Source organism: Pipistrellus hanaki, assembly GCF_964339955.1.
Source record: "Pipistrellus hanaki genome assembly, chromosome: 1".
NCBI classification, from domain to species: Eukaryota; Metazoa; Chordata; class Mammalia; order Chiroptera; family Vespertilionidae; genus Pipistrellus; species Pipistrellus hanaki.
Genome location: NC_140503.1, coordinates 22377009 through 22400931, shown reverse-complemented (window position 1 = coordinate 22400931; position 23923 = coordinate 22377009). Strand labels below are relative to the sequence as shown.

The following is a 23923-nucleotide window of genomic DNA, read 5'->3' as shown; positions in this document are numbered from 1 at the left end:
GATGATTCGGAGGCTGCTCTGTGCCCAGGTGTAGGCAGTGAGCAGACTGCCCCCAGGGCTGGGTGAGGGGCCGGGGCGAAGGCTCCTGTCTCCGAGGGGATGTGGGCAGTTCCTGGCAGGGCTCTGCTGGGCCGTGGTGGCCGCCTCAGTGCTGTCCGTGCTCCTGCCCGCAGCCTACCCCGTGGGGTGCCTGCTGCCCAGCGCCCTGGGCTCCTGCACAGACTGGGCCCCTCGCTGGTACTTCATCGCCTCCGTGGGCCGGTGTAACCGCTTCTGGTACGGCGGCTGCCACGGCAACGCCAACAACTTCGCCTCGGAGGAGGAGTGCATGAGCAGCTGCCGGGGGGCTCAGCAGGCACCCCGCCAGCCGGAGCCGGGGGCCGCGGGCCAGAGCGCCCACAGCAGCCCCGGAGGCCAGCGGGAGGCCGGCCAGCACAGGCCCGGGGCCGCGCACCAGCCCCCGGCCGCGGGGGAGTGGCCCTGGGGCCCCGGGCTGGGCTCCAGCACCCCTGGACTGGGCGGAGACGCGGGGCGGCCAGCACCACCCTCCCACAGCTCCTCCCACAGGTGAGCCTCGCCTTCCCCAGGTGGGGTGTCAGGGGCCCAGGCCCGGGATTTAAAGCCCTGAGGCCAGCCGCCCTCCGCCCGCCCTGCCTGGAGGCCTGGACACGGGGGACGCGCGGGCAGCCAGGCCCTGGCGGGGGATCCACCGCAGATCTCCCGTGTCCCCGGCCTGTCCGCCGGCCTGGAGGGCTGGCCTGTAAAAGGGGGCGCCAGCTCACCGGCCAGGGTGGGCGGCGCCTGTGAACTCCTTGGGCCTGTGCGTAGGAATGAGGGATTTGGGGAGATTAATAACAACAGGAAGCAGGAGAGGTTAGTGTGACTGTGGCCTGGGCGGCCCCCACCCCCCACCTCCCACCCTCCACCCCCTCCTCGCCTGGGTTCGGTGCATCCCTGCTGTGCCAGCCAGGCCGAGGGCAGTGCTTGGCTTGGGGGGAGTTGGGAAGGCGGATTCCTGAGTCCATGGGCGTCCGGAGTTTGGCCCCTCAGTGCCCGTGACAGGATGGGACACAGAGGAAGGGGCCCCGGTGGGGGCACCCACGCCAGCAGGCAGGTCCTCCCCGCCCACCGCTGCAGGGTGAGCGAGGCCGGCGCGGAGCCCTGGCTGGTGCAGGCGGCCCTGGGGCAGGCGGTGCGGCTCTCCTGCCCGGACGCGGCCTCCACGGGCCTCCCTGCCAGGTGGCAGAAGGACGGGCAGCCCCTCTCCTCGGACAGGTGTGTGCGGGTCCTCCCCCAGAGGCGGCGGCCCCCCTGACGCCCCCTGGGACGGGGGGAGAGGGGCCATGGCCCCTCCGGCTGGAGCACGGAGCCCGCTGTCCCCGTCCCCCTCGCTCAGACACAGGCTGCAGCCGGACGGCTCCCTGGTGGTCAGCCCCCTGCGGGCGGAGGATGCGGGCACCTACAGCTGCGGCGCCAGGCCAGGCCGGGACTCCCCGCAGATCCAGCTGCGCATCACAGGTCCCTGTCCCCTGCCCCAGGGGCCTGTCCCCTGCCCCAGGGGCCCAGGGTGGGGGGACTGGCTGAGGGGCCGAGCCGGGCCCCCCAGGACGGAGGGGCTGGGGTGCTCCGGGCCCAGGCATGCGGGGCAGGTGCTGGGGTGGAGTCTTGCTCCTCATGGCCCTCGCTTCTCCACAATCCCACCCGGCCTCAGGGCCGACCCTTCCCTCCCTTCCCCCCCTGCCCCCCTCCTCCCCGCCACTCCTCCCTTCTCCTGGCCTCACAGGGGGTGACATCCCCGCCCAGGGCCACCGCGCTCAGGACTCCGGCCCAGGGCGGGACGCTGGGGGCCTGGGGGCCATCTCCTCTGCGCACCCACGGCCCTCCACCAGGTAACGGGCAGAGCCCCCCCCCCCCCCCATGGGGTCCGGGGCCCGTGGAGCTCCCAGTGGACGGGGGAAGGGAAGGGGAGCGGGTCCCCAGCCAGTGTGCTGTGCCCAGGCTCGCTGGCCCTGCTCAGGGCTCCGCTAGGGGAGAACTGGACAGCATGGCTCCTCAGCCGGCCCTGGGGGAGGAAGAGCGGGAACAGGGCGGGGGAAGGGAAGTCGGGGTTAGGGCCCAGGACAGCTTTGAAGAAGAGCGCGGTTTGCAGGGGCTGCAGGGAACCCAGGCCACAGACCCGGAGTCGGATGTGTGGGGTGCGGAGGAGCAGTCTGAGTCTGGGGCGGGGGAGGAAGTGGAGGTGGCCGCTGGACTTCGGCCCAGTAGTTGATGGGGTCCCTGGCAGAACAGCGGGGTGGCTTAGGAAGCTACATCTGGCTGGAGAAGGAGGGGCCCTTGGGGCTTGTGCAGAGGTCCCGACCCCATGCTGGATGGGAATGGGGGCAGCAGCAGGGCCCCCTCAGGGCTGTGGGTGCTTGTCCTGCAGGCTGCGCCTGGACCAGAGCCAGCCTGGGGTGGTGGACGCCCAGCCCGGCCAGCGGGTCCGGTTGACCTGTCGCGCTGAGGGCTTCCCACCCCCAACCATCGAGTGGCAGAGGGATGGGCAGACCCCCTCTTCTCCCAGGTGTGTCCGCCCCTCCGCCCTCCCTGCTGTCCCCGCCCCGCCCTGTGCAGGCCCTTGGGGGCGGGAGCTGCCAGGAGTCACTGGCCCGTCAGGGGCTCTCGAGATGGAGCTGCTGGGCACAGGGCTCCGTGGGCCTTTCCGGAGTGGGCAGTGGGCAGAGGAGCAGGGCAGCTGACAGGTGGTGGCTGGGGCGGAAGGAGGCAGGCAGTCCTGGCTGTCGTCGTAATGGCTAGCGTGGCCCCACGTGAGCGTGTCTGATCTCCACACAGTCTGCAGAGAATCCTACCCCAGAAGCTTACCACCCCACAGCCCCTCAGGGCAGGACCAGGATGTGAGCCTGCTAAACGAGCAGAGCAAAAACTGGAAACCCACATTATGTTGTGTCAGGGAATGTGAAATGATTTATTGCCAGGACTAAAGTCAGGCACCTTCAAGTAGATGAGCGCGGCAGCTGGTTGCCCACGGGCCCTGTCAGACCCTCTCACCTGGAAAAGGCCCCCCCCCCCCCACCTGCACGGGCTGGAGCCCCGCCTCTGCTTGGTCCCCAGACACCAGCAGCAGCCCGATGGGTCTCTGGTCATCAGCCACGTGGCTGTGGAAGACGGTGGCTTCTACGCCTGTGTCGCCTTCAACGGGCAGGACCGAGAGCAGCGATGGGTGCAGCTCAGGGTTCAGGGTGAGGGGCCGGGAGGGTGGGACGGAGGGTGACTGGGCCAGTCGCTGGGAGGCTCCGCAGAGTGGCTAACGGTGCGCCCCCCCTTGGGCCCAGGGGAGCTGACAATCACAGGGCTGCCCTCCACGGTGACGGTGCTGGAAGGTGACACGGCCAGGCTGCAGTGTGTGGTGGCAGGAGAAAGCGTGAACATCAGATGGTCCCGGTAAGGCCCACCTCCCTGCAGGGACACTGCTGTCCCCGCTGTCCCCCCCCCCCCCCGCCGCCCCCCTTAGGCCTGGTGCTGCACAGGGAGGCCCACAGGGCTGCTCTCTTCTGTTAGCTGGGCCATACCAGCGTTTCTCACTCCAGCTCTATTGCCAATTCGGGCCCGGTAATCTGGGCTACCCTGTGCGTTGTTGGGTGTCTAGCATCATCCAGGCCAGCACCTTCGCAGGACAGTAAGAAATGTCTCCAGATGATGCCAAATATCCCCTCGGTGGCAGTCTCCCGGGGCTGAGAACCACGGGGCGCACGCAGCTCTGGGGACTTCAGCAGCCTTTTAGGACTCGGTGGGTCTGATTCGTTCGTTCAGCACGCACCTTTTGCCTTCCTCCTCCTCGCAGCGTCTAGTAGGCTGGCTCTGAGGGCCCCGGATCGTCAGAGCCCCCTAGATACTCTCAGGCGGGAGCTGCCCAGTGCCTGAGTGCTGCCGGCACCCTGAGGACGGAGACGGACTCCCTCGGGGAGGACCAAGGAAGGCGTGGCAGGCGGTGGCTTTGGCGGGGCCCTGAGGCTGAGGAGGGGAGGATGTTCTTGGTCGGGTGACAGGTGATCCCAGGACGGGAAGGCCCTCACCCTGGACTGCGCTTGTACCTTCACCTTCGCCTCCCCCGGCTCTTCCCGTGGGAACATGCTCAGGACTCCCTCCTCACAGCACCTGGCACGGCCTGTCTCCACCCGGTCACCGCACCCAGCCCTCGGACGGGGCCTCACCTCCAGCCCTGGCCAAGGCCACCAGCCGTTCGCCTGCTTCTAAGTCTTCCGGACACACCCTGTCCCCACCCGGCCCAGGCCCTTCCTGCTCCTTTCCCAGCTGGCTCATCTCCGCATAGCCATCCCTTAGAAGCCAGCGGACCTCAAGGTCTGGCCGTGGTCCTCGGATTATCTAACTCAGGGGTCTTCAAACTACGGCCCGCAGAGGAGTCTGATCCGGCCCGCCAGGTTTTTTGGGCAGTGAGCGCAGCCGAGGTGTTACAGTAGGAATTAGTAGTTCATATAGTCCGGCCCTCCAGCTCTCTGAGGGACCGTGATCTGGCCCCCACTTTAAAAAGTTTGAGGACCCCTGAATTAACTTCTCCTTCGGGAAACATGCAGACACATGGTTTCAGGGACCATCCAGTGGTGACCATGATCTGGGTCCAAACCTCAAACCCAATGCCTCCTGGTATCTCACAGGCCCACAAAATGCAAAACGGTGGGAAATAACCTCACCATTCACCCCTCATCACTGTCCTGGGTCTCCCATGGTGGAGGGGCACCCCATTACCAGCACCCACCCTAGAAACCGCTATCCTTCTCGAGTTCTCCTCTCCCACATCTGACCCTCGGTGCCTGTGTCATCTACCTGTGCAGCAGCCTCTGACCTGGTCTGTTTCCAGGCTTGGCCCCCAACCTCCCCCGCAGTCAAGACACTTTCAGTCAGAGACTTTCCGAGCACAAATGCCATGTCAGTCCTATTGCCCTCTGGATCCAGTCCGACTCCTGGCCAGAGCCGAGCACACTTCCTCTCGCCCCGGCCATGGCCTTCCTCAAAGAGTCCCTCTCTTCCAGCCAGCTGCAGCCTCCTCATCCTCAGGCCAGTCTCCCCCAAACACCTGCACCCCCACCCCAGTGCCCTGGAGGCGGGGAACGCTTATTGCTTCATCCAGCACAGGCCTGGCCCCTCATGGCTGCCTCGTCCTTGGTTAATGAAGTGAGTGGGTTCCTCTGTGGGAGAGGCATTTACGGCCCTCAGAGCACCGGGCTGTTGGTGTGTTTGTCACTTCTATTTCGCTTTGATAATGTCCTATCTTTTGGGCACCGTGTCCCACCTCTTCTAGGTGAGGGCCATCTGTCTGTCCACAGAGAGGGAGCACTGACTCTGGAGCGGTCTCTGCCTGTCTCCTCCCTCTGCCTCTTGGCCTGGGAGTAGCATCCCAGGGGCCGAAGACCAGAGGCCCTGGACAGTGCTCACGGCCTCTCCCCTCCAGGAACGGGCTGCCGATACCGGCCGATGGCCACCGGGTCCACCAGTCTCCAGACGGCACTTTGCTGATCCACAACCTGCGGGCCGGGGACCAGGGCTCTTACACGTGCAGCACCTACCGCGGCAGCCAGGCCCTGAGCCGCAGCACCGAGGTGAAGGTGGTCCCGCCAGGTAGGAAAGGCGCTTGTTCCCCAGCAGCCTTTGCGGCCCAGGGACTCTGGTCCGAGTCCTCCTCACTCTGCCCGGCACTGAGTGTGACGCGGGGCAGGGCTGAGCCTCCCTGAGCCTCACTCTCCTCAGTGTGCGGCGGGCTCCTCCACCGCCCGCAGGCTACAGTGAGGACGAAGGAAACGATGTGGATGACAGGCATGGCTCGTAGCTTAATAGGTTATGCTAAGTACCATTTTTTTTTTATTTTATTTTCTTAGTATTTTGAGAAATAGGATTGACTGGTAGTTTATAATAAGGCAGATCACTAAAATCTGTCCATTCTAATTAGGGCGGCAAACATGGTCCTGCGCTGGGAAAGTGCCTGTAAGGCCCTGCGATCACACAGCCCAGACAGGAAAGGCAGGGGTTAGAGTCGCCATCTTATACGTGACACACTAATCGGGCGAGCTCCCGGGACTTCCACAGGTCATGCCACAGATCTGCGGCCAAATTGGCTAATCCTCATACTTAATGTTCTTTCCACTAAACTACTACACCTGGAGTGGGCAGAGTTTTCCTGGCACTATTTAGTAAGTTGATATTTCAGCTTTCTATTCTCTAGGTCTTGCTCTAAGCTGTTACCATGTTTTAAGATGCATTTTAATAACACTAAGGAAAAAATGGCTAATTCAATGCGAGGACACCAATTAATTTGCAGTCCAGTTTGACAGGTGTTAAAATATGAAAGTAAGTGCATCTCAGAATTGATGAAAACAGCTTGTGGTATAATCTTCAATCTCACAAGAGCTCTGTGTTCAAATAAGCCAGAGGGACGGGGGGAGGGGGGGACACGGTTTTTGGGGGGGGGGGATGGATGTGATCTTTGCCCTATGCCCAGTGTGCCTCCACGCACCCTCAGTCTGGGCTCACTGAGCAGCAGGGCTGTGCCCGGGGCTGGAAGGAGCGGAGCTGAGGGAGAACGTGCCGGGGCCAGGCCTGCAGAATGAGGGTGGGGACCGGTCAGGGCCAGGGGAGAAAGTCTGTGGTAGAGTGTTGCTTAGGGGGTTGGACTGACACCCGGGCCTCTTTTCAAGTGCACACAGAACATTTTCCAGAATAACCAACATGTCAAGCCATAAAAGAAGTCTCAATAAATTAAGAAAACTGAAATCATATCAAGCATCTTTCCCAATCACAGTGGTATTAAAGTAGAAATTAAAACAAGAAAACTGAAAATGACAAAAACATGCTATTAACCAATAAATGGGTTAACAATGAGATTAAGGAAGAAATGAAAAGATACCTTGAGATAAACGTAAATGAAAACACAATGACCCAAAATCTATGGGACACAGCCAAAGCAGTTTGAAGAGAAAGAGAAATAGTAATACAGGCCTACTTCAAAAAACAATAAAAATCCCCAACAATCTAACCTTGTATATAAAGGAACTCGAAAAAAAGAACAAAGCCCAAAGATCAGAGTGCAAATAAATGAGTTAGTTTTTAAAAAACAATAGAGCCCTAGCCAGTTTGGCTCAGTGGGTAGAGCGTTGGCCTGTGGACTGAAGGGTCATGGGTTCAATTTTGGTCAAGGGCACATACTTCGGTTGCAAGCTTGTTCCCCAGCCCTGATTGGGGGCACATGTGGGAGGCAATCAATCTCACATTGATGTTTCTCTTTTCCTCCCACTCTCTCTCTCTAAAAAAAAAAAAAAAAAATTATCCTCGGATGAGAATTAACAAAACAAAAATAAAAAACCTGAAAAGACAACCTACTGAATGGGAGAAGATACTCACCATTGAAATATCCAATAAAGGGTTAATATCCAAAGTACACGAAGAACTCACAAAATTTACCAAAAAACACACAAAAAAACCCTCAAAACCCCAAACAACCCAATTAAAAAATGGGCAGAAGTCCTAAACAGACATTTCTCCACAGAGAATATACAGATGACCAATAGACATGTGAAAAAGTGCTAAACATCAATCATCAGGGAAATATAAATTAAAATCACAATGAGATATCACTTCATACCTGTTGGAATGTTTATCTCCAATAAATCAACAAACAATAAGTGTTATCGAAGATGTGAAAAGGGAACCCTTGTGCACTGCTGGTGGGAATGCAGATTGGTACAGCCACTATGGAAAACAGTATGGAGGTTCCTCAAAAAATTAAAAATACAACTGCCACATGACCCAACAGTTCCAATTCTGGGTATTTATCTGAAGAAATCCAAAACACAAATTTGAAAAGACATATGCATCCCTATGCTCACTGTAGCATTATTAGTAGCCAAGATATGAAGCAACCTAAGTATCACTAAATTATTTGACGAAGACGTGGTACATATATATAAAATGGAATATTAATCATAAAAAAGTGAAATCTTGCCATGCAATAATATGGATGGACCCAGAGGGTATTATGCTAAGTGAAATAAGTCAGAGAAATACAAATACCATATGATTTCACTTACATGTGGAATCTAAAAAAAAAACAAACAAAATAGAAACTCAGATGCAGAGAACAGACTGATGATTTCCAGAGGGAAGAGAGTTTAGGAGGATGGGTGAAGAAGGGGAAGGGACTAAGATATATATATTGCAATTGTAAAAACAGCCACAGGACTGTAAAGTACAGCATGGGGCAGGGGTCTTCAAACTACGGCACGCGGGCCACATGCGGCCCGCAGAGGAGTCTGATCCGGCCCGCCAGGTTTTTTGGGCAGTGAGCGCAGCCGAGGTGTTACAGTAGGAATTAGTAGTTCATATAGTCCGGCTCTCCAGCTCTCTGAGGGACTGTGATCTGGCCCCCACTTTAAAAAGTTTGAGGACCCCTGGCATAGGGGATAGTCAACAATATTGTAATAACTATGCATGGCTTAGATGGGAACTAGACTTATAGGACTTTGTAAGTTATATGAATGTGTAATCACTATGTCGCACACCTGAAACTAATATTGTGTCAGCTATAATTGGGTGGGGGGGAAATGGGTGGAAATTGTGACCCCTCCTCGTAGTTGTACATACAGGTGTGGAAAGGTTCCAGGTGCCACTTTCAAGGAAATGAAATGGTGAGAATTTTCAGCGCGCAGAGCTTCCTTACCCTTTCTCTCTCTCCAAAACAGCACTGTCCGCCCAGCCGAGGGACCCGGGCAGGGACTGCATGGATCAGCCGGAGCTGGCCAACTGTGAGCTCATCCTGCAGGCCCAGCTCTGTGGCAATGAGTATTACTCCAGCTTCTGCTGTGCCAGCTGTGCCCGTTCCCGGCCGCACGCTCAGCCGGTCTGGCTGCAGGGATGAAGGCTGGCTCCAGCCCCAGTTCTGAAACGAAGGGTAGGGCTGGGGAGAAGGGCAGGGAGACTCTCGCTCTCCCCTCCGTGGCTGGCAAGGGAGTTATCTTCTGGAGACACCCCACGCCACCCCACCCCCTTCAGCCACTCCAGCCAGCCAGTGTTTAGTCTCAGCAGAGGCCAGATCAGCATCTCTGTCATGATCAAAGGAGAGAAATCTGTTTGGATTAGATACCCTTTACTTTACAACTTCCCTCTATAATTTCTGTTACACAGCATCACTGCGTTTTTAAAACGAGCTACCAGGGTTCTCACTTCATGTAAAGCTGGATAGGGAGGTACATAATTTCAAAGTTCACACCTACCTAACTCCTGCTGTGACAGGGAAGGATTCTTTGCTAGAACTAGATCTCATCTGGGGTCCAACAGTGGTCTATTGCTCCAGTCCCTTTCTCAGCCTCTGGGTAGTAAATGGCAACCAACTTCAAGCCCATCTGTGCCTATGGTTAACACCATGATGTTGGTGAAAGCTCCCAGGAAAGTGGGCTATAAAGTAAGGCTCAGTATAGGGGTTTAGTATGAAAGGGTGGCAGTTGCATTATTATCTGAGCATGAAAGAACTGGAAAAGCTGCTTACTTTCATCGGGAAGCTGGAGCAGGAAGCCCCCCTCCTGAGGCCAACAGGAAGAGCTGGCTGTGGGGACCGCCTTACGCCTGTGTGGAGCTCATCGACGGGCCTGCTCTCTACCGAGACCAATAAGGAGCTGCTCCTTCTCGAGTAGGAATCTGTGAATCAAAGTGTTTGCTGCTAGATAAAAGCCAGACTATTATTATAAACAGCAGTCTAGCTGAAACCGGTTTGGCTCAGTGGATAGACAGAGCGTCGGCCTGCAGACTGAAAGGTCCCAGGGTTGATTCCGGTCAAGGGCATGTACCCCAGTAGGGTGTGTGCAGGAGACAGCTGATTGATGTTTCTCTCTCATCGATGTTTCTCTTTATCCCTCTCCCTTTCTCTCTGTAAAAAAATCAATAAAATATTTAAAAAAAAAACCCACCCAAAAAACAAAACAGTCTGGCAGTGTGGCCTAGTGGTTGAGCATCAACCCATGAACTAGGAGGTCAGGGTTCAATTCCCGGTCAGGGCATATGCCCAGGTTGCAGGCTTGATCCTCAGTCGGAGGAGTACAGGAGGCAACAGATCAATGATTCCCTCTCATCATTAATGTTTCCATCTCTGCCTCCCTTTCTCTCCCTCTCTCGGAAATAAATTAAAAAATATATTTAAAGAAACCAGCAACAACAAGATGGTGGTACCAATGGAGGGGAGGGCAATGTAATAATAAGTGGCTTCAGAAATGGTTTGAGTTGGAAGTTCTGAGATGAATGATTTCCAATTCCTTGCTGCTAAAATAAGAGGCCTGGATTCAATGAGCTTCTTAATACCTTTCCACAAATCCTCCAGAGAGCCCTGGGCCTGCTGACACAGGTTATTGAGAGACATGGGGGAAAAAGGCGCTAAGGGAAAGGTTTTGTTCATCATGACCACACTGGCTGATGAGGGATACTACTTGGTCTACCTATTTTGGGCCAAGGCACAGACCTTTTCTTTCCATTTAAAAATACTGAGAACCCTTCCCTTTGATTTACCATGCTGGTTTTGCTATAAAAAATTAGAAAATTTCTAATACTCTTAAGACTCCCCAGTTCTTTAACTGAACCAGTATTTGGCCCATCGGTAACATATTTTAAGAAGGTAAGTTTGAGGTTAGCTACGTAGCTCTTCCTAGAACTTGTCACAGAATAGTGGACTGAAGTTCAAGGTGAGAGTAAAACTCAATCTAAACCACTGGTTTTCAACCCTCTTCCACAGTGGGAGCCTTTTAAAAAACAGAACCAGGGTTCCACTCTCTAGAGATTTGAATTTAATTGGTCTAGAGTTCCGCCCAGCCATGAGGATTTTAAATGTTCCCAAGTGATTTTGATACATATCCAAGGTCGAGACTCACTGCTCCAGCCCTGGACATCTGATTGTGAATCTTGCTCAAATGCAGATTCTACTTCCAAGGTCTGGAGGAGGGTGGGGAGGTGAGATTCTGTATCTCTAACCAGCTCCTAGGTGAAGTCCGGGCTGTTGTCCAGACCACACTTTAGGCAGCAAGAATCTGATGTTAGAGATGTGTTTAGGGTCAACCAAAGCCTAAAGAACGAATATAAATATGAACTATAGGAATATACCAGAGCCCTGGCCAGTGAGACTTGGAGCGTTGTCCGCACACCAGAGGGTTGTGCATGTGGGAGGCAACCGATCAATTGATGTTTTTCTTTCTCCTTTCCTCTCTCTGAAAAATAATAATAAAAGAACATATTACAGCTGAAACCGGTTTGGCTCAGTGGATAGAGCATCGGTCTGCGGACTGAAAGGTTCCAAGTTCAATTCCGGTCAAGGGCATATACCTTGGTTAGGGGGAACATCCGGAGTAGGGGGTGTGCAAGAGGCAGCTGATCGATGATTCTCTCTCATGGATGTTTCTAACTCTCTATCCCTCTCTCGTCCTCTCTGTAAAAAATCAATAAAATATATTTTAAAAAGAACATATTAGAAAAGATTTTCTAACCACCAAACTAGAGACCGCAGCAACAGCAGAATGGAGAGAGGGAACAAGACCTGGAAGAACTAAAAGTCAACTGCTAATAAAGAAAAGAGGAAAGAACAGCTCTTTATGGGCAAAAGCTTCTACCACGAACATTTATTTTTGTTAAAGCAGATTATAAATTCTCATCAGTACAAATATATATAACTTACATTTGATTGTAAGGCCAACGTTCAAAAGTAAAAATGAGATGGGATCTCACGTTGTTACCAGAGGTCAAGTGGCTGCAACTGGCAACAGGATGTTCTGTCCACCACAAGGGAGGGGGATGACACACACACACACACACACATACACACACCCCTAATAAAACCAGAAACTCCATCCCCACAAAACTCATGGGAACAACACTTAAAGGACAAAACAGAACCCACCAAGACCCACATGACAAACCAACAGAATAACCTGCATTCCAGTCTATGCATATGATGTCATTGTCACCTTAGTGTTAAAGTCAAAGATTAACATAAGGAAACTGCAGCAATATATAAAAGAAAATACATATTCTCTATAGAGCATATTTAGACTGATTCCATTAAAATAATATTAGAATTTCACCATAGGTTTAAAACCAGGACGAGACTACTCTTTCATTCTTTATTTAAACTACAACCTAGTGACTGTATTGGTCATAAGCATGATTGTTGTTGCAATGTGCTACTCTACTTACAGTGACTGATACCAAATGAGCGAGGGATCCGGTCTGCACCTCCAGCTTTTCCCCTTTGACTTCAGTAGGCATCAACGATAAATCAATCTTATGTACAATTTCTTACAGCTAACCCTTTTACCTTTGGCAAGATTACTTACAACTTATACAACTTTTTAATATTGAGAACTATTTAAAATATTCTAAATGCATAAAAATAAAGATTTTGGCTTTTTTGATATATATTTATAATATTTATTCTTACTCAAAATGGAAGCTCAACTTTACCCCTAAAATATAGCTCTGCCGGGCAGCTGCTGACGCGCCCTCCTGGGATTCTGGCAGCACCGCCTGCCTCTCGTCCTCAGCCCAAGCACAGGCCACCCTATTCTCAATCTCTAAGGTGGGCCAGGATCGAGAGGAGGCAGGGGCATGGCCTGAAAATCAAAGGGAGGTCGTTTTGCTTCCCGTTGTGTTCTATATTCCAGTAAATGTGCTTTGAATACCGATTCCTGTTCAGATACATCTGCCTCTCTGTTATCAGAGATTTGTAAGGGGCTGAGGCAGGAGAGGGACAAAGGGCAACGTTTTCTTGACTTCTTTAGCCTAACTAGGACAGCTCTTCTCTGGGAATGGTTTTCTCCACTTTTTTCCAAGAATCACCCCACACAGCACTCCGCACCTGGACGTGCTCCTGGGACCTTTGGGATTAGTGAAAAGTGTGCTATTGGGAACACAAAGTCTCCTTTGCTCCTCTAACCTTCACCCTCCTCCCGCCCTTGCCTAAGTATGGACAAAATACATAAGCCACGGGGACTGCTCAAAGTTCAATTTCAAACGTCTTCTGTAAGTCACTGGAGAAGGGGTTGGTGGGGGAGGGGTTGGTACGCTGCTTGGACTTGCTCTCTAACGCAGCCCACTGGGCTTCGAAGGGATCCACCGGGCAGGTGCCCACAGGAACCTCTGTGTGCTTGTCTCCTGAGGCCAACCTGCCGTCCTCTACACCATTGAAAGCCGCAGGCCCATTGAAGTGCTCGGCAGGAGGCTTAAAGAAGGGCCTGGCAGTAGCACTGCTTGTCTCATACTGAGGGAATGTCTGCTGCCTGACCAGGCTGGGAGACTGATGGGGGTGGGCAGCCTGGGGGTGGCCCGCAGTGCCAAACACATTGGCTACCATCTGGGAGGGAGTGATGCCCACCACAGGCACATTAGGGGTTGGATAGGGCATCCCATTGGCCACAGGATAGGCCTGGGCAGGGATAAAGGCTGGCTGTAGGGGCGGGACCGCACCCACTGGCACGGGCTGAGAGGCGAGGAATGCATTCCCTTGGAAAGGTGGCGCTGGCTGGGAGATGGCAGTGGGCGGAGGCGGCTGGAGGACTGGCTGCAGCGGGACAGCTGAGGCTGGGGGTGGCTGCGCCCGGACGCTCTTGGACACCTCTTCTAACCAGCGGTCGGCCTCGGAGGGAGTACGTCTGTGACCAGCCTGGAAGAGACCTGGCGAGGCAGCACCAGAAGACTGAACCCACTCGGTCCCTGAAACCAACACGAGAGAGAGAAGAGTCAGTCTTTCGGAGCGTTTTTTTTACCTGATAACCTCGGTGACCTGAATGATCCTAACGTGGAGCAAATCCCGCTAGTGGAAGAATGTGACTGGCAGAGGAGTTTTGTGGCAGCAGGTGTCAGACCATGCTGCTGTCTCAGCCACGTTGAGGAGCCGTCTAGATATGGCTCAACTGCACTGAACCAAGGCAGCTGGCGGCACAGGAAGCCCCTCCCTGGTGCTGTGGCTCACCGATGGTACAGAGACCACCTTGCACTGCTCAAAGGGCCCCAGGTGACTCACCTACTCTAACAGAACGAAGAGAAAATACTTGGTTCTATACCTCATGACCCCTGCCTGGCTTCCTAACACAGGTTGCCTTCCTGATGAACTGCCTTTATTACTGTTTAAAATTCTCTTGGTTTTATGGTTACATGTTCATTATAGAAAAATTAGAAAGTACAGAAGAGCAAAAACAAAGTGCTTTTTATAGCTCTTGTTTTTGGGCCTGTCCTTGTAGGTCCCCTGTCCTATAGGCTTACCCACATATTCCCAATCCAGTGACAGCCTCCTTCAGGGTAGGCCCGGGAATCTGTGCTTTATGGAAGTTCTGTGGGTGATTCTGTTCCATAGTCTTAAGAACTGTCAATTTAACCTCCTTAGTTCTTTCTCCTTCTCCATCCTTTCTTAATCGTAGGTAGTTTATTTCCAGGAGAGAACATCTTTTTCCTAAAAGAACTTCTCCCTGGCTCCTCCTTAGGTAAATGACTGATTTTCAAACCAGGGTCACTTAGCTGATCCCAGAATCCTCACCACCATCTGTGGCCACCTTACCCGAATGTGTGGCTGCAATTCCCTTGTTAACAGCATCAAGGGCATGGGCCCAAGGGTTGGTTTCACGCACAGGCATTGCTACGGATGCTAGAGCAGTATGGGCTGGCTTAGCAGCAAGCACATGGAAGGCTGAGTCAGTGCCATTAGCTACAATGGGAGCAGACAACATCAATGGAGTTAATTCATGCAGGGTGCACAGGTCAGTCAGGCCAATGTGCAATACTGATGGAACAGACAGACAGAAAAGTTGGTCTTGGGATAACCATACCATCTTCTAGTGGATACACACACCTTCTGGCAAAGAGGGAATTAGAGGTTGTGATGAAAATAGCTATCTGGAAAGGGTCAAATGACTGTTCTAGGATATTATGTGTATGGGGAGAGAGGAAATGAAAGCCTAGAAAAACAATTTCAAATAAATTTGAACAGAGCGGCTTTGCATTACAAGCAGCAAAAAGCTAATGCATAGCCTTTGGCATAATGATGTATATAAAGCATTTCCCTCTCCTTTCACTTTCCAAAGACCAAGTTAAGGCAACAGTAACAACATTGGGATAAATATAATGATTCCACATTATGTTCTAGATGCTATGTTAATAATACTTTAGTGTGCATCATCTCATTTAATTCTCTCAAAAACCTAGTAAGGCTGGTATTATCCCCATATTACAGATGAGAAATCAAACTTTGCATATGTTTTCACTTGCTTAATAAATCTATAATTGACTACATAATTAACTTTATCTTTCTTTTTGGAAGATTTTTTCCTCCTTGGTAATGTTGATAATATCTCAAAGGCCCTACTATTCTTTTCTTGTCTCTCTTTATCAAAATCTGTTCCTGTACTCTGGGCATCTATCTATCAGTTGCTCCTCCTCAGTCCATCTATCATTCATATTTAGTATGGAACATATAAGCAGGTACCTTCCCTGGCCTTACACTACAACCATTCCCTGTTTAGGACGAGGTAACCATGCTGTAGCTTTGGTACTATTTACCCAGGGCTTGTCTGAAAAACTAGCTTACCCTTCGACTGGGAGCCCCTTAAAGACAGGGAAAGCACTACGTTCTACTCAGTTTTATACTCACTGCCTTGTGAATAGGCATACAGTCAGTGGAATGTAACGGGTACTATGTTCAGAAAGACCTGGGTTTAAATCCTGGCTGTGCATGTTGGGCAATTTACTTAAGCTCTCTGAGCCTCATTTTCCTTATCTGTTTTGCTTACCCCAAAGGGCTGCTGTGGAATTAGAAGAGATGAGAACATGCATGAGTTCTTACCATAATGTGGTAAAAGGTACCAAGGGCTTAATAAATTGTGCCTATCATTATTGATATTTTTAAAAATATACTTTATTGATTTTTTACAGAGAGGAAGAGAGAGGGATAGAGAGTTAGAAACATTGATGAGAGAGAAACATCGATCAGCTGCCTCCTGCACACTCCCCACTGGGTATGTGCTCACAACCAAGGTACATGCACTTGACCGGAATCGAACCTGGGACCTTTGAGTCCGAAGGCCAACGCTCTATCCACTGAGCCAAACCGGTTAGGGCTCATTATTGATATTATAAATATTTGTCAGATGGAAAGCTGTTTGGCGCACATGACTTTAAAGGTATAAAGGTTTATTTTTTGCAAAGAGATTCCTTGTAGGAAAAGCATGCTGTAGCTTACTCCAACAAGAGCAGGGTACTGTTCTCACAGCAGAGCTTTTTCTGAGCTCTCTCTCTCAAAAGAAATAAAGGAACAGCAATTATAAGGAGGTCAAACTCTTAAGTCTGTAATTTAAGTAATACAGACTCTGCTGACTTCTGTACTAAAACTCTGAAAACAACTTTTAGTAACTCTCAATGCCACAAAGTCAAATTCTAGGACACCTGTTATAGAATATTAAATGATCTAAAGAACCAAAAGAAGTACCTTTTTCTGTATGAGCCTCCTGAGAATGGGTAGAGACTAGATGAGTCTAGGACTTCTCAACCTTGGCACTATTGATATTTTGGGCCAGATAATTTTTTGTTGTAAGGGTGGCTAGCCTGTGCATTGAAATATGTTTAGTATCATTCCTGGCCTCTACACAGGTGCCACTAGCAATCATCCTTTACCAAGTTGTGAAACCCCAAATAAAAAATGTCTCCGACAATGAATGCCAGATTTTCCTTCAAGGACAAAATCACCCTGGGCTGAAAACCACTGTGCTAAAGAAAGAATAACTTCGAACCAACTCTGATGACTGCTGTGTCTGGAGAAGTGGCTGGACACTCTGACTCTGAACAGTGAAGGAGAAACGAAGCAGTGGCTGGGACTGCAGCTCCTAACAGAACAGGACAAATGGTAGGTAGGTACATGCAAACTGACAAATGCAAACATCTGAGGAATTGGGGAGGAACAAAGAGCAAGGACACTGTTGAACAGGGAAATGAATCCACCTGAGACATCAAACAGGGAAATGAGTGGGTCTGACCAGCTTTCTGAAAACTCAGGATGCCAACTTACAGTTAGTGAGCAGCATCATAAAATGCTAGTTTCGGAGAGAAAAGCTGAGCAGGCTAACAGGGCACTGACCTTGAAAGGCAGGAGACGGTGGTGCTGCCGCTGTCACTGGTTTGGTCATTGGGGCGGAGGAGAAGGGATCCTCGGAGGGTGTGCTGAAGGCACTGGTGATTTGTGAGCACAGGGAGCTGATACTCTCTGCCTCCCCCTCTACCTCTGGCACTGCAAGACAGCAGAGAATGGCTCCAGACAGAAACACTCAATAATCCAAAAATACAGCATTTCCTGATTTGTGAAAGGAAAAGTCTCAACTGACAGGTGTGGCTATAAAAGCGGCTTAAAAAACTTCACTGTCCACTATTTCATTGGCTTTTCAGGTCAGGAGGTATGAAATGTCAACAATTCATGTCCTGAGGTCTATCTTCCTCCCTTGCAAATCCCCAGATTCCTTTTTGTGTTGTTAGCTAGAAGTTTCTGGAAGACATGAGTGACCTGTTTGTCTTCCAACCAGTTCACAGGTGTGAATTAAGCTCTGAAGCTATTTAGTAACTATCAGAAAATGGGTTAAAGTCAAGGGCACCAGTGAATGCTCAGTCCTTTTCTCCATGATAATCCATGCCAATGTCATCACTCTCATTTTCCTCCAAAGTACAAAGTATAATAACTGTGAAAACAGGGAAAAGTGAACTGAGGTCCAGGACTCTTGAGGCTTTGTTCTTAATATTGACTCTGGGATACTTGTGTGTCACTGAGGAAGATAAATGTGTGCTGTGCCTTTATTTGCTCAACTGTGAAAAGAGAATGCTAGTTCTTGTTTCCTCTCTGCTCCAGAAGGAAACTGAAAACAGTACTTGAAGCATCTGGAGTTTCCGTTTTTATAGGAGTTGAGAGCTGGACCAACCCTCAGTAATCATCTAGTGAACCGTTCTTTAGACCTGGTTTCATGTGTCAAACGAATTTAACTCTCTGTGCTTTTATACCACCACCAGGGAGAGTGCCCTATTGAGACGGAGCCTCCTCACGCCCTGAGGAAGCGCTGGCTGGGTGTGTCTCAGAGTGAAGTGAAAGAGAGTCCAATAAAAGCACTGACCAGATCTGACACTTTAGCTCCGGGTCTTATGATGAGGATAGAACTACCGGGGCTGGCTCAGCTGTACAGAGGCCACACAAAGGACTGTGTGGCAGTTCTGAAAGGTAATGAATATGTGTGAGCAAGCCCACTGTCTCTGGTGAACAACAGATCTTAGATTCATACAGGAAGCCTGTTTAGAGTTTCCTCCCTATGGAGCCAACCAGCCACAAGAACAATGAACACTTATCCATTCCTTCTGGTGCGTCTGATAGTAATGCTATTTATCTTTATAATTAATTCCCTGCTGGGTCCCAAATGGCAGGATAAGAATGGAAACTTGAGACCCTTGATGTCTGAAAGCAGGTTGGCTGAGAGTTAAGTACACTTCCACCAGGACAAACCACAAATCTTATAGCTCAGGCTAGGAATTCCCTTTATGGCTCTATTACTTGTCTGTTGAAGAGAAATGAATGATTCACATGTCCCTCCAGGAACCTCAATTTTTTTCCGATGGGAAATGGTACAAGATATTTATAACCATAAACCAGCCTGGGGGCAGTCGGGGTAGGACTAGTTTGGTGGGATGAGTGTTTCAACTGGAAGTGACGATAATGATCAGCACTAGAGCACCAGGCAGTCAGGTGGATGCTGCATTACCTGCATTTTTTATGGGGAAATCAGTCTTCCTCTGCATAGTGGAAGGCAAGTCGTTGATGCGCAGGGAAAGCTGGCGTTTAAAGGGTGACATCTTCTGGCTAAGAGCAGGAAATCCTCGGAAAGAGCCTTGGCGAGCAAGTTGTTCAATTGGAGCATGGCGGCGTGGGATGGCATGAGGATTGTTCATCTCCAGAGAGGCAGTGGCATCCGCAGTGGGAGAGGTGGGAGAAGATGGGGATGGGGCAGTGTTGCCAGGGGCCACTGATGAACCAACAGCTGTCTTGTCTGTTTCAGCTAAAGGTCAAACAAGAGAAAGAGGAACTTAGCAATGTCTTCAAATAAGTTGAGCTTACACAGCTGAAGAACTCAAAAACCCTCGTAGGTCCTTTACCCATCTCCTTCCCAATGCCTCTTAAAAGACAGGTTAAAAGCAGGGCTCAGATCTATTTTTCAAACAAATAAAAGGTTTAACCTACTACATGCCCCATGATATAGCTACTGAGACACACATATTAGACCTCTAATTTTTAAAAAAAAATATATTTTATTGATTTTTCACAGAGAGGAAGGGAGAGAGACAAGAGAGTCAGAAACATCGATAAGAGAGAATCATCGATCAGCTGCCTCTTGCATGGCCCCCACTGGGGATGTGCCCGAAATCAAGGTACGTGCCCTTGCCCGGAATTGAACCCGGAACCCTTACGCTCTATCCACTGAGCCAAACCGGTTTCGGCTAGATCTCTAATTTTCATGCAATGATCCATAATTTAAGACTTTGAGCAAGCTTAAAAAAGTAGTACAGATGAACTTCTAATGTGGAATCCTTTAAAAAATGATGATTTATGGTTTTCTTTTAAAAATATATTTATTGATTTCAGAGAGGGAGAGAGAAATAGAAATATCAGTAATGAAAATCATTGATCGGCTGCCTCCTACACACCCCACACTGGGGATTCAGCCTGCAATTCAGGCATGTGCCCTGACCAGGAATTGAACTGTGACCTCCTACTTCCTAGGTAACACTCAACCACTGAGCCAAGCTGACTGGGCTGGTTTATGGTTTCCAATGTTTATTTGTTTACTTGTTTGGGGGAGAAGACTTTGGGAGTGGCAGTTAGAAAAATCTAAATAAGCATGAGATTGATTAGATGTTACAGAATGGCATAAAGTAGTCTTTCAATCATGGACAATATGCATTGTGACTCATTTGAATAAAAGCATACATAAGTAAAATTTTAAATTGGAGTAAACCAGATATGAGATCGTTTCCATGTGAGTACCAGACCCAATCTGCATGTGGGAAATCTTTAGCACTTCCTCCCCTCACAGCCCTCTGTTGGGATGCTATCATGCTGGCAGTTTCTGTGCGGAGCACAGAGTATTATGTGGTGGTACTACAGAACACACTTCCAGTTAGAATGTCACCGAGCACACTAAATAACAGCTGGCCATATTAAATTTCCTAATAAAAATAACACGGTGTTTCTTATTCTTTAGGATCCTGGCACAAATGCTTATGAGAAATGAACAAATCACAACGAATAATTTAGTTTCAAATAAAAATATGTATCTTTTTTTGGTCTTAAAAATTAGAGCTGTTTGGGTCAGTATTAGATTAATGAAGTTACCCAAAATGACTGGTTTAGAACTGAAAGAATATGGTAAAAATTAGCAAAATTATGTTAATGTATATTTAAGCTGAATTGTTTAATTCCAAAATATGCCACATTTGTTTCAACCTGTTATACACAAGAATGCAAAGCATTTCACCAAGCCATCTCACTTATACACCCAACCCAACTGTAGGCAACAGACTCTTGAGTAGCTTGAATGCTTGTACTGGCATTTCCGCTACGCTACCATGTGTATCTGAAAAACATTCTGTAGAAATCACACGCTAAAATTAACAGGGCTAAAGGAGAAAGAGCTAGGGGCTCGCTTCTCAAAATCTAGGAGCTTTTTTCACAAAAGCACTAAAAAGCAGTAATGATATAGTGCGAACAGTAGCACCCAGCAGCAGATGTAGGTTCTTTGTTGTTGTTCTCACCCAAAGGTTTTTTATTTTTTTTAATAGAGAGTAGAAGGGAGGGGGTGAGACTCAGAGAGAGAAACATGGATGTGAGAGACACACATGGATTGGTTGCCTCCTGCCTGGAACCCCAACCAGCGCCGGGATGGAGCCCACAAACAAGAATCAAACCGGGGGCTCTTCAGTCTGAGCCCCTCTATCCACTGACTCTCTATCCACTGAGCCTAACTGGCTAGGCAAGATGTAGGTTCTTGACAGCATTTGCTTCTCACAGAGATCAGGAACAGATTTTCTCAAAAATTAAAAATATATATATATTGCATTGATTTTTTAGAGAGAGGAAGAGAGAAGGAGATAAAGTTAGAAACATCAATGAGAGAGAACCATCGATCAGCTGCCTCCTGCACATTCCCCACCGGGGATGTGCCCGCAACCAAGGCACATGCCCCTGACCGGAATCGAACCTGGGACAGACGCTTTATCCACTGAGCCAAACCCGTTTCGGCTCAATTTTGTTTTTAAACACAGGGAGGGTAATGTCTTTGCAGCATATTCAACTGCACTCTTATCTTCCCCAGGTAGCTTAACATAATAAAAAGGGTAAACAGTTTCAAAGCCACTAAACAAACCACTCTAAAGAAAATCTTTGTTTAGATTTTCAGCTTTTGGTTGTTATTAATCTTCAACCAAGGATATTTTTCCCATTGATTTTTTTTTTTTTACAGATTTGTGGAAGGGATGGAGGGAGAGGGTGGGAGGGAAGAAAGAGGGAAGGAGGAAAAGAGAAATAGAAACATTGATGTGAGAGAGACACATCGACTGCTTGCCTCCTGCAAGTACCCAGACCAGGGCCAGAGACTGAATCAGGTAGATGCCCTTGACCAGGAATTGAACCTATAGTCCTTGGTGTGTGGGCCAAAATTCCAACCACTGAGCAACACTGGCCAGGGCCAGCTTTGTTCTTAAGATCGTTACACATTGCTAAGAATTCTCTTTGTGAGAAAACTTAGCCCTGATAGCTTCTAAATATTCACCCTCTGGGGAAAACTGTTTAATAAACACACATTGTAGTAGGACAAACTGTACCTTTCTTGGCATCTTGGATTTGCTTCATAATCTCCTCTCTTTCCGCTAGCTCAGTGGCTGTGGAGACACGGAAGGAGCCTTCTCTTGTGAAAGTGGTCCGGCTGGCATCAAAAGTAGCCGTCACTCCGCATTCCTTCTCCCTCTTCTGCTTACGCTCTAAACAGGCCGCAAAAGCACAGCCTACAGCGTGGCTCAGTCTTTCACCCTGTACATAACAGAAGGTTCACGGAACGTTTTAGAGTTAGTGTACCAACATTTACAAATGAGCTTAGACCACAAATAAGTCTGTTTTTACACAAGGCAAAATGTTGGGAGCTTAACCTAGATTTTAATATACTAATATACCAAATTAAACGAATAAATTACCTTAGAGAATACCTATAATACTTTACTGTAATAGGCATTGGGTAAAGTGACCATCAGCAACCTGTGCTTTTGTGAGCAGCCACTGAGACCTTCTTATTATCAGTCAGACTTGTGCTGTCACTCACAGTAGCTGTGCCATCAGGTTAGGAGACACTGCTGAAGGTTTCAAGCTCTCAGTCTTGAAATGCAAAAAACTATTTGCTATTTAGGGGGCCAGTGAGAATATTTACCGAGCATTTCTAAGAACTACTGGAAAGGCAGGGCAAGGTACAGGAGCTTAAATATTCTGTAAACATGTCTAGGAATAAAAGGTGCAAACTTAAAACTTCGAGTAAATAATGCAACTCCAGGGATGAGAAGGGAATCAGGCAAAGGAAAGCTTAGCTTTCTTAGTTCCCCTTTCTATTATCCCCAAGCACTTTTTCCCATTCTAGATCCACATGGCTTTCGGGTTTCTCCTATACCTTCCTATATTCTTCTAGCTCTCTCTTAGCCCCAACTCTACCTCCCATCCACACACAGGCATAAGTTAAAGCTCAGTGGATGGCATGTCAGCCTGTGGACTGAAGGGTCCTGGGTTTGATTCTGGTCAAGGGCACATACCTAAGTTGCAGGCTTGATCCCAGGCCCTGGTCAGACAATTGATATGTCTCTCTCACACTGATGTTCCTCTGTCTCTTCCTCTCCCCTCCTACTCTTTCCAATAAAAACCAAAAAACCGCTTTTTGTTTGTAAGATTTCACATGATGATAAGCTGTTAAGATCTCACGTGACTATAAAATGTAAAATTTCACAAGACTGCTTAAAAACTGACAGACTTATTTTTCATGAAACCACATGAGTTTCTAACTTGTTAATAGGATGATATGAGGTTAGGCGTGAAAGCATGAAATATGTTAGAACCTGTTTGCATTTGCACACAGCTCTACTATAAGGACAGAGGTACAGGCCAAGGAAGCTTATTCTTTCTCTTTAGATTCCAGGCAGAAGTTCTTGAAGACAGCTCCCTCCTCAGGCCCCACCCTGGACCCAGCTGGCAGAAATAGCTTAATAGTAACAATAGTCATTATTTTAAAAAATATTTTTATTGATTTCAGAGAGGAAGGGTGAGGGAGAGAGAGATAGAAACATAAATGATAAGAATCATTGATTGGCTGCCTCTTGATGCTCCCCACCCAGACTGAGCCCACAACACGGGCATGTGCCCTTGACCAGAATGGAACCCGGACCCTCCAGTCCACAGGCTGACACTCTATCCACTGAGCCAAACTGGCTAGGAATAACAGTCACTATTTTGAGAGCAGTTACCATGGGCCAGATCCTATGCTAAGAGTGCTTAAATTCATTAATCTAAGTTTTTGCAACTGTTATCTCCATCTTATAGCAGTGGATACTAAGACTTAGAGAATGTTAAGTAACTTGCTACAAAACCCACAGCCAGTGAGAACCAGAATCAGGTCTGGAACTCATATCAGAGTCAGAGCCTGAGCTCTTCATATGTGTTTATATCACTGTCTCCAAGAACTAAAGAAATATATATATATTTTGCTCAATTTTAAAGCAAGGTCACCACTCTAAGGTTAAATCTTGCCAAGGATGTATTAAGTTGTAACCTTTGTGAATGGCT

The 23923-nt window shown here is 49.2% G+C and overlaps 2 protein-coding genes across 10 annotated transcripts in view; one reads left to right on the top strand and one right to left on the bottom strand.

Moving 5' to 3' along the window:
• The window catches only part of PAPLN (papilin, proteoglycan like sulfated glycoprotein), a 41938-nt gene extending 31947 nt beyond the window's left edge, over positions 1-9991 (top strand). For both annotated transcript variants that reach the window (XM_084892578.1, XM_084892577.1), the window contains 9 exons: positions 174-567; positions 1138-1275; positions 1397-1518; positions 1784-1889; positions 2426-2563; positions 3112-3239; positions 3333-3441; positions 5468-5634; positions 8748-9991. In XM_084892578.1, the coding sequence (XP_084748704.1) occupies positions 174-567; positions 1138-1275; positions 1397-1518; positions 1784-1889; positions 2426-2563; positions 3112-3239; positions 3333-3441; positions 5468-5634; positions 8748-8923 (1478 nt within the window). In that variant the 3' untranslated portion in view covers positions 8924-9991. The remainder of the gene's footprint in view (positions 1-173; positions 568-1137; positions 1276-1396; positions 1519-1783; positions 1890-2425; positions 2564-3111; positions 3240-3332; positions 3442-5467; positions 5635-8747) is intronic.
• A 1654-nt stretch (positions 9992-11645) lies between these two features.
• NUMB (NUMB endocytic adaptor protein) overlaps positions 11646-23923 on the bottom strand; it is a 119056-nt gene continuing 106778 nt past the window's right edge. For 4 of the 8 annotated variants that reach the window (XM_084892823.1, XM_084892826.1, XM_084892825.1 and 1 more), the window contains 5 exons: positions 21931-22135; positions 18816-19109; positions 17159-17308; positions 14591-14737; positions 11646-13749 (listed from right to left, as the gene is read on the bottom strand). In XM_084892823.1, the coding sequence (XP_084748949.1) occupies positions 13034-13749; positions 14591-14737; positions 17159-17308; positions 18816-19109; positions 21931-22135 (1512 nt within the window). In that variant the 3' untranslated portion in view covers positions 11646-13033. The remainder of the gene's footprint in view (positions 13750-14590; positions 14738-17158; positions 17309-18815; positions 19110-21930; positions 22136-23923) is intronic. The other 4 variants (XM_084892828.1, XM_084892827.1, XM_084892829.1 and 1 more) reach the window with 1 other exon arrangement.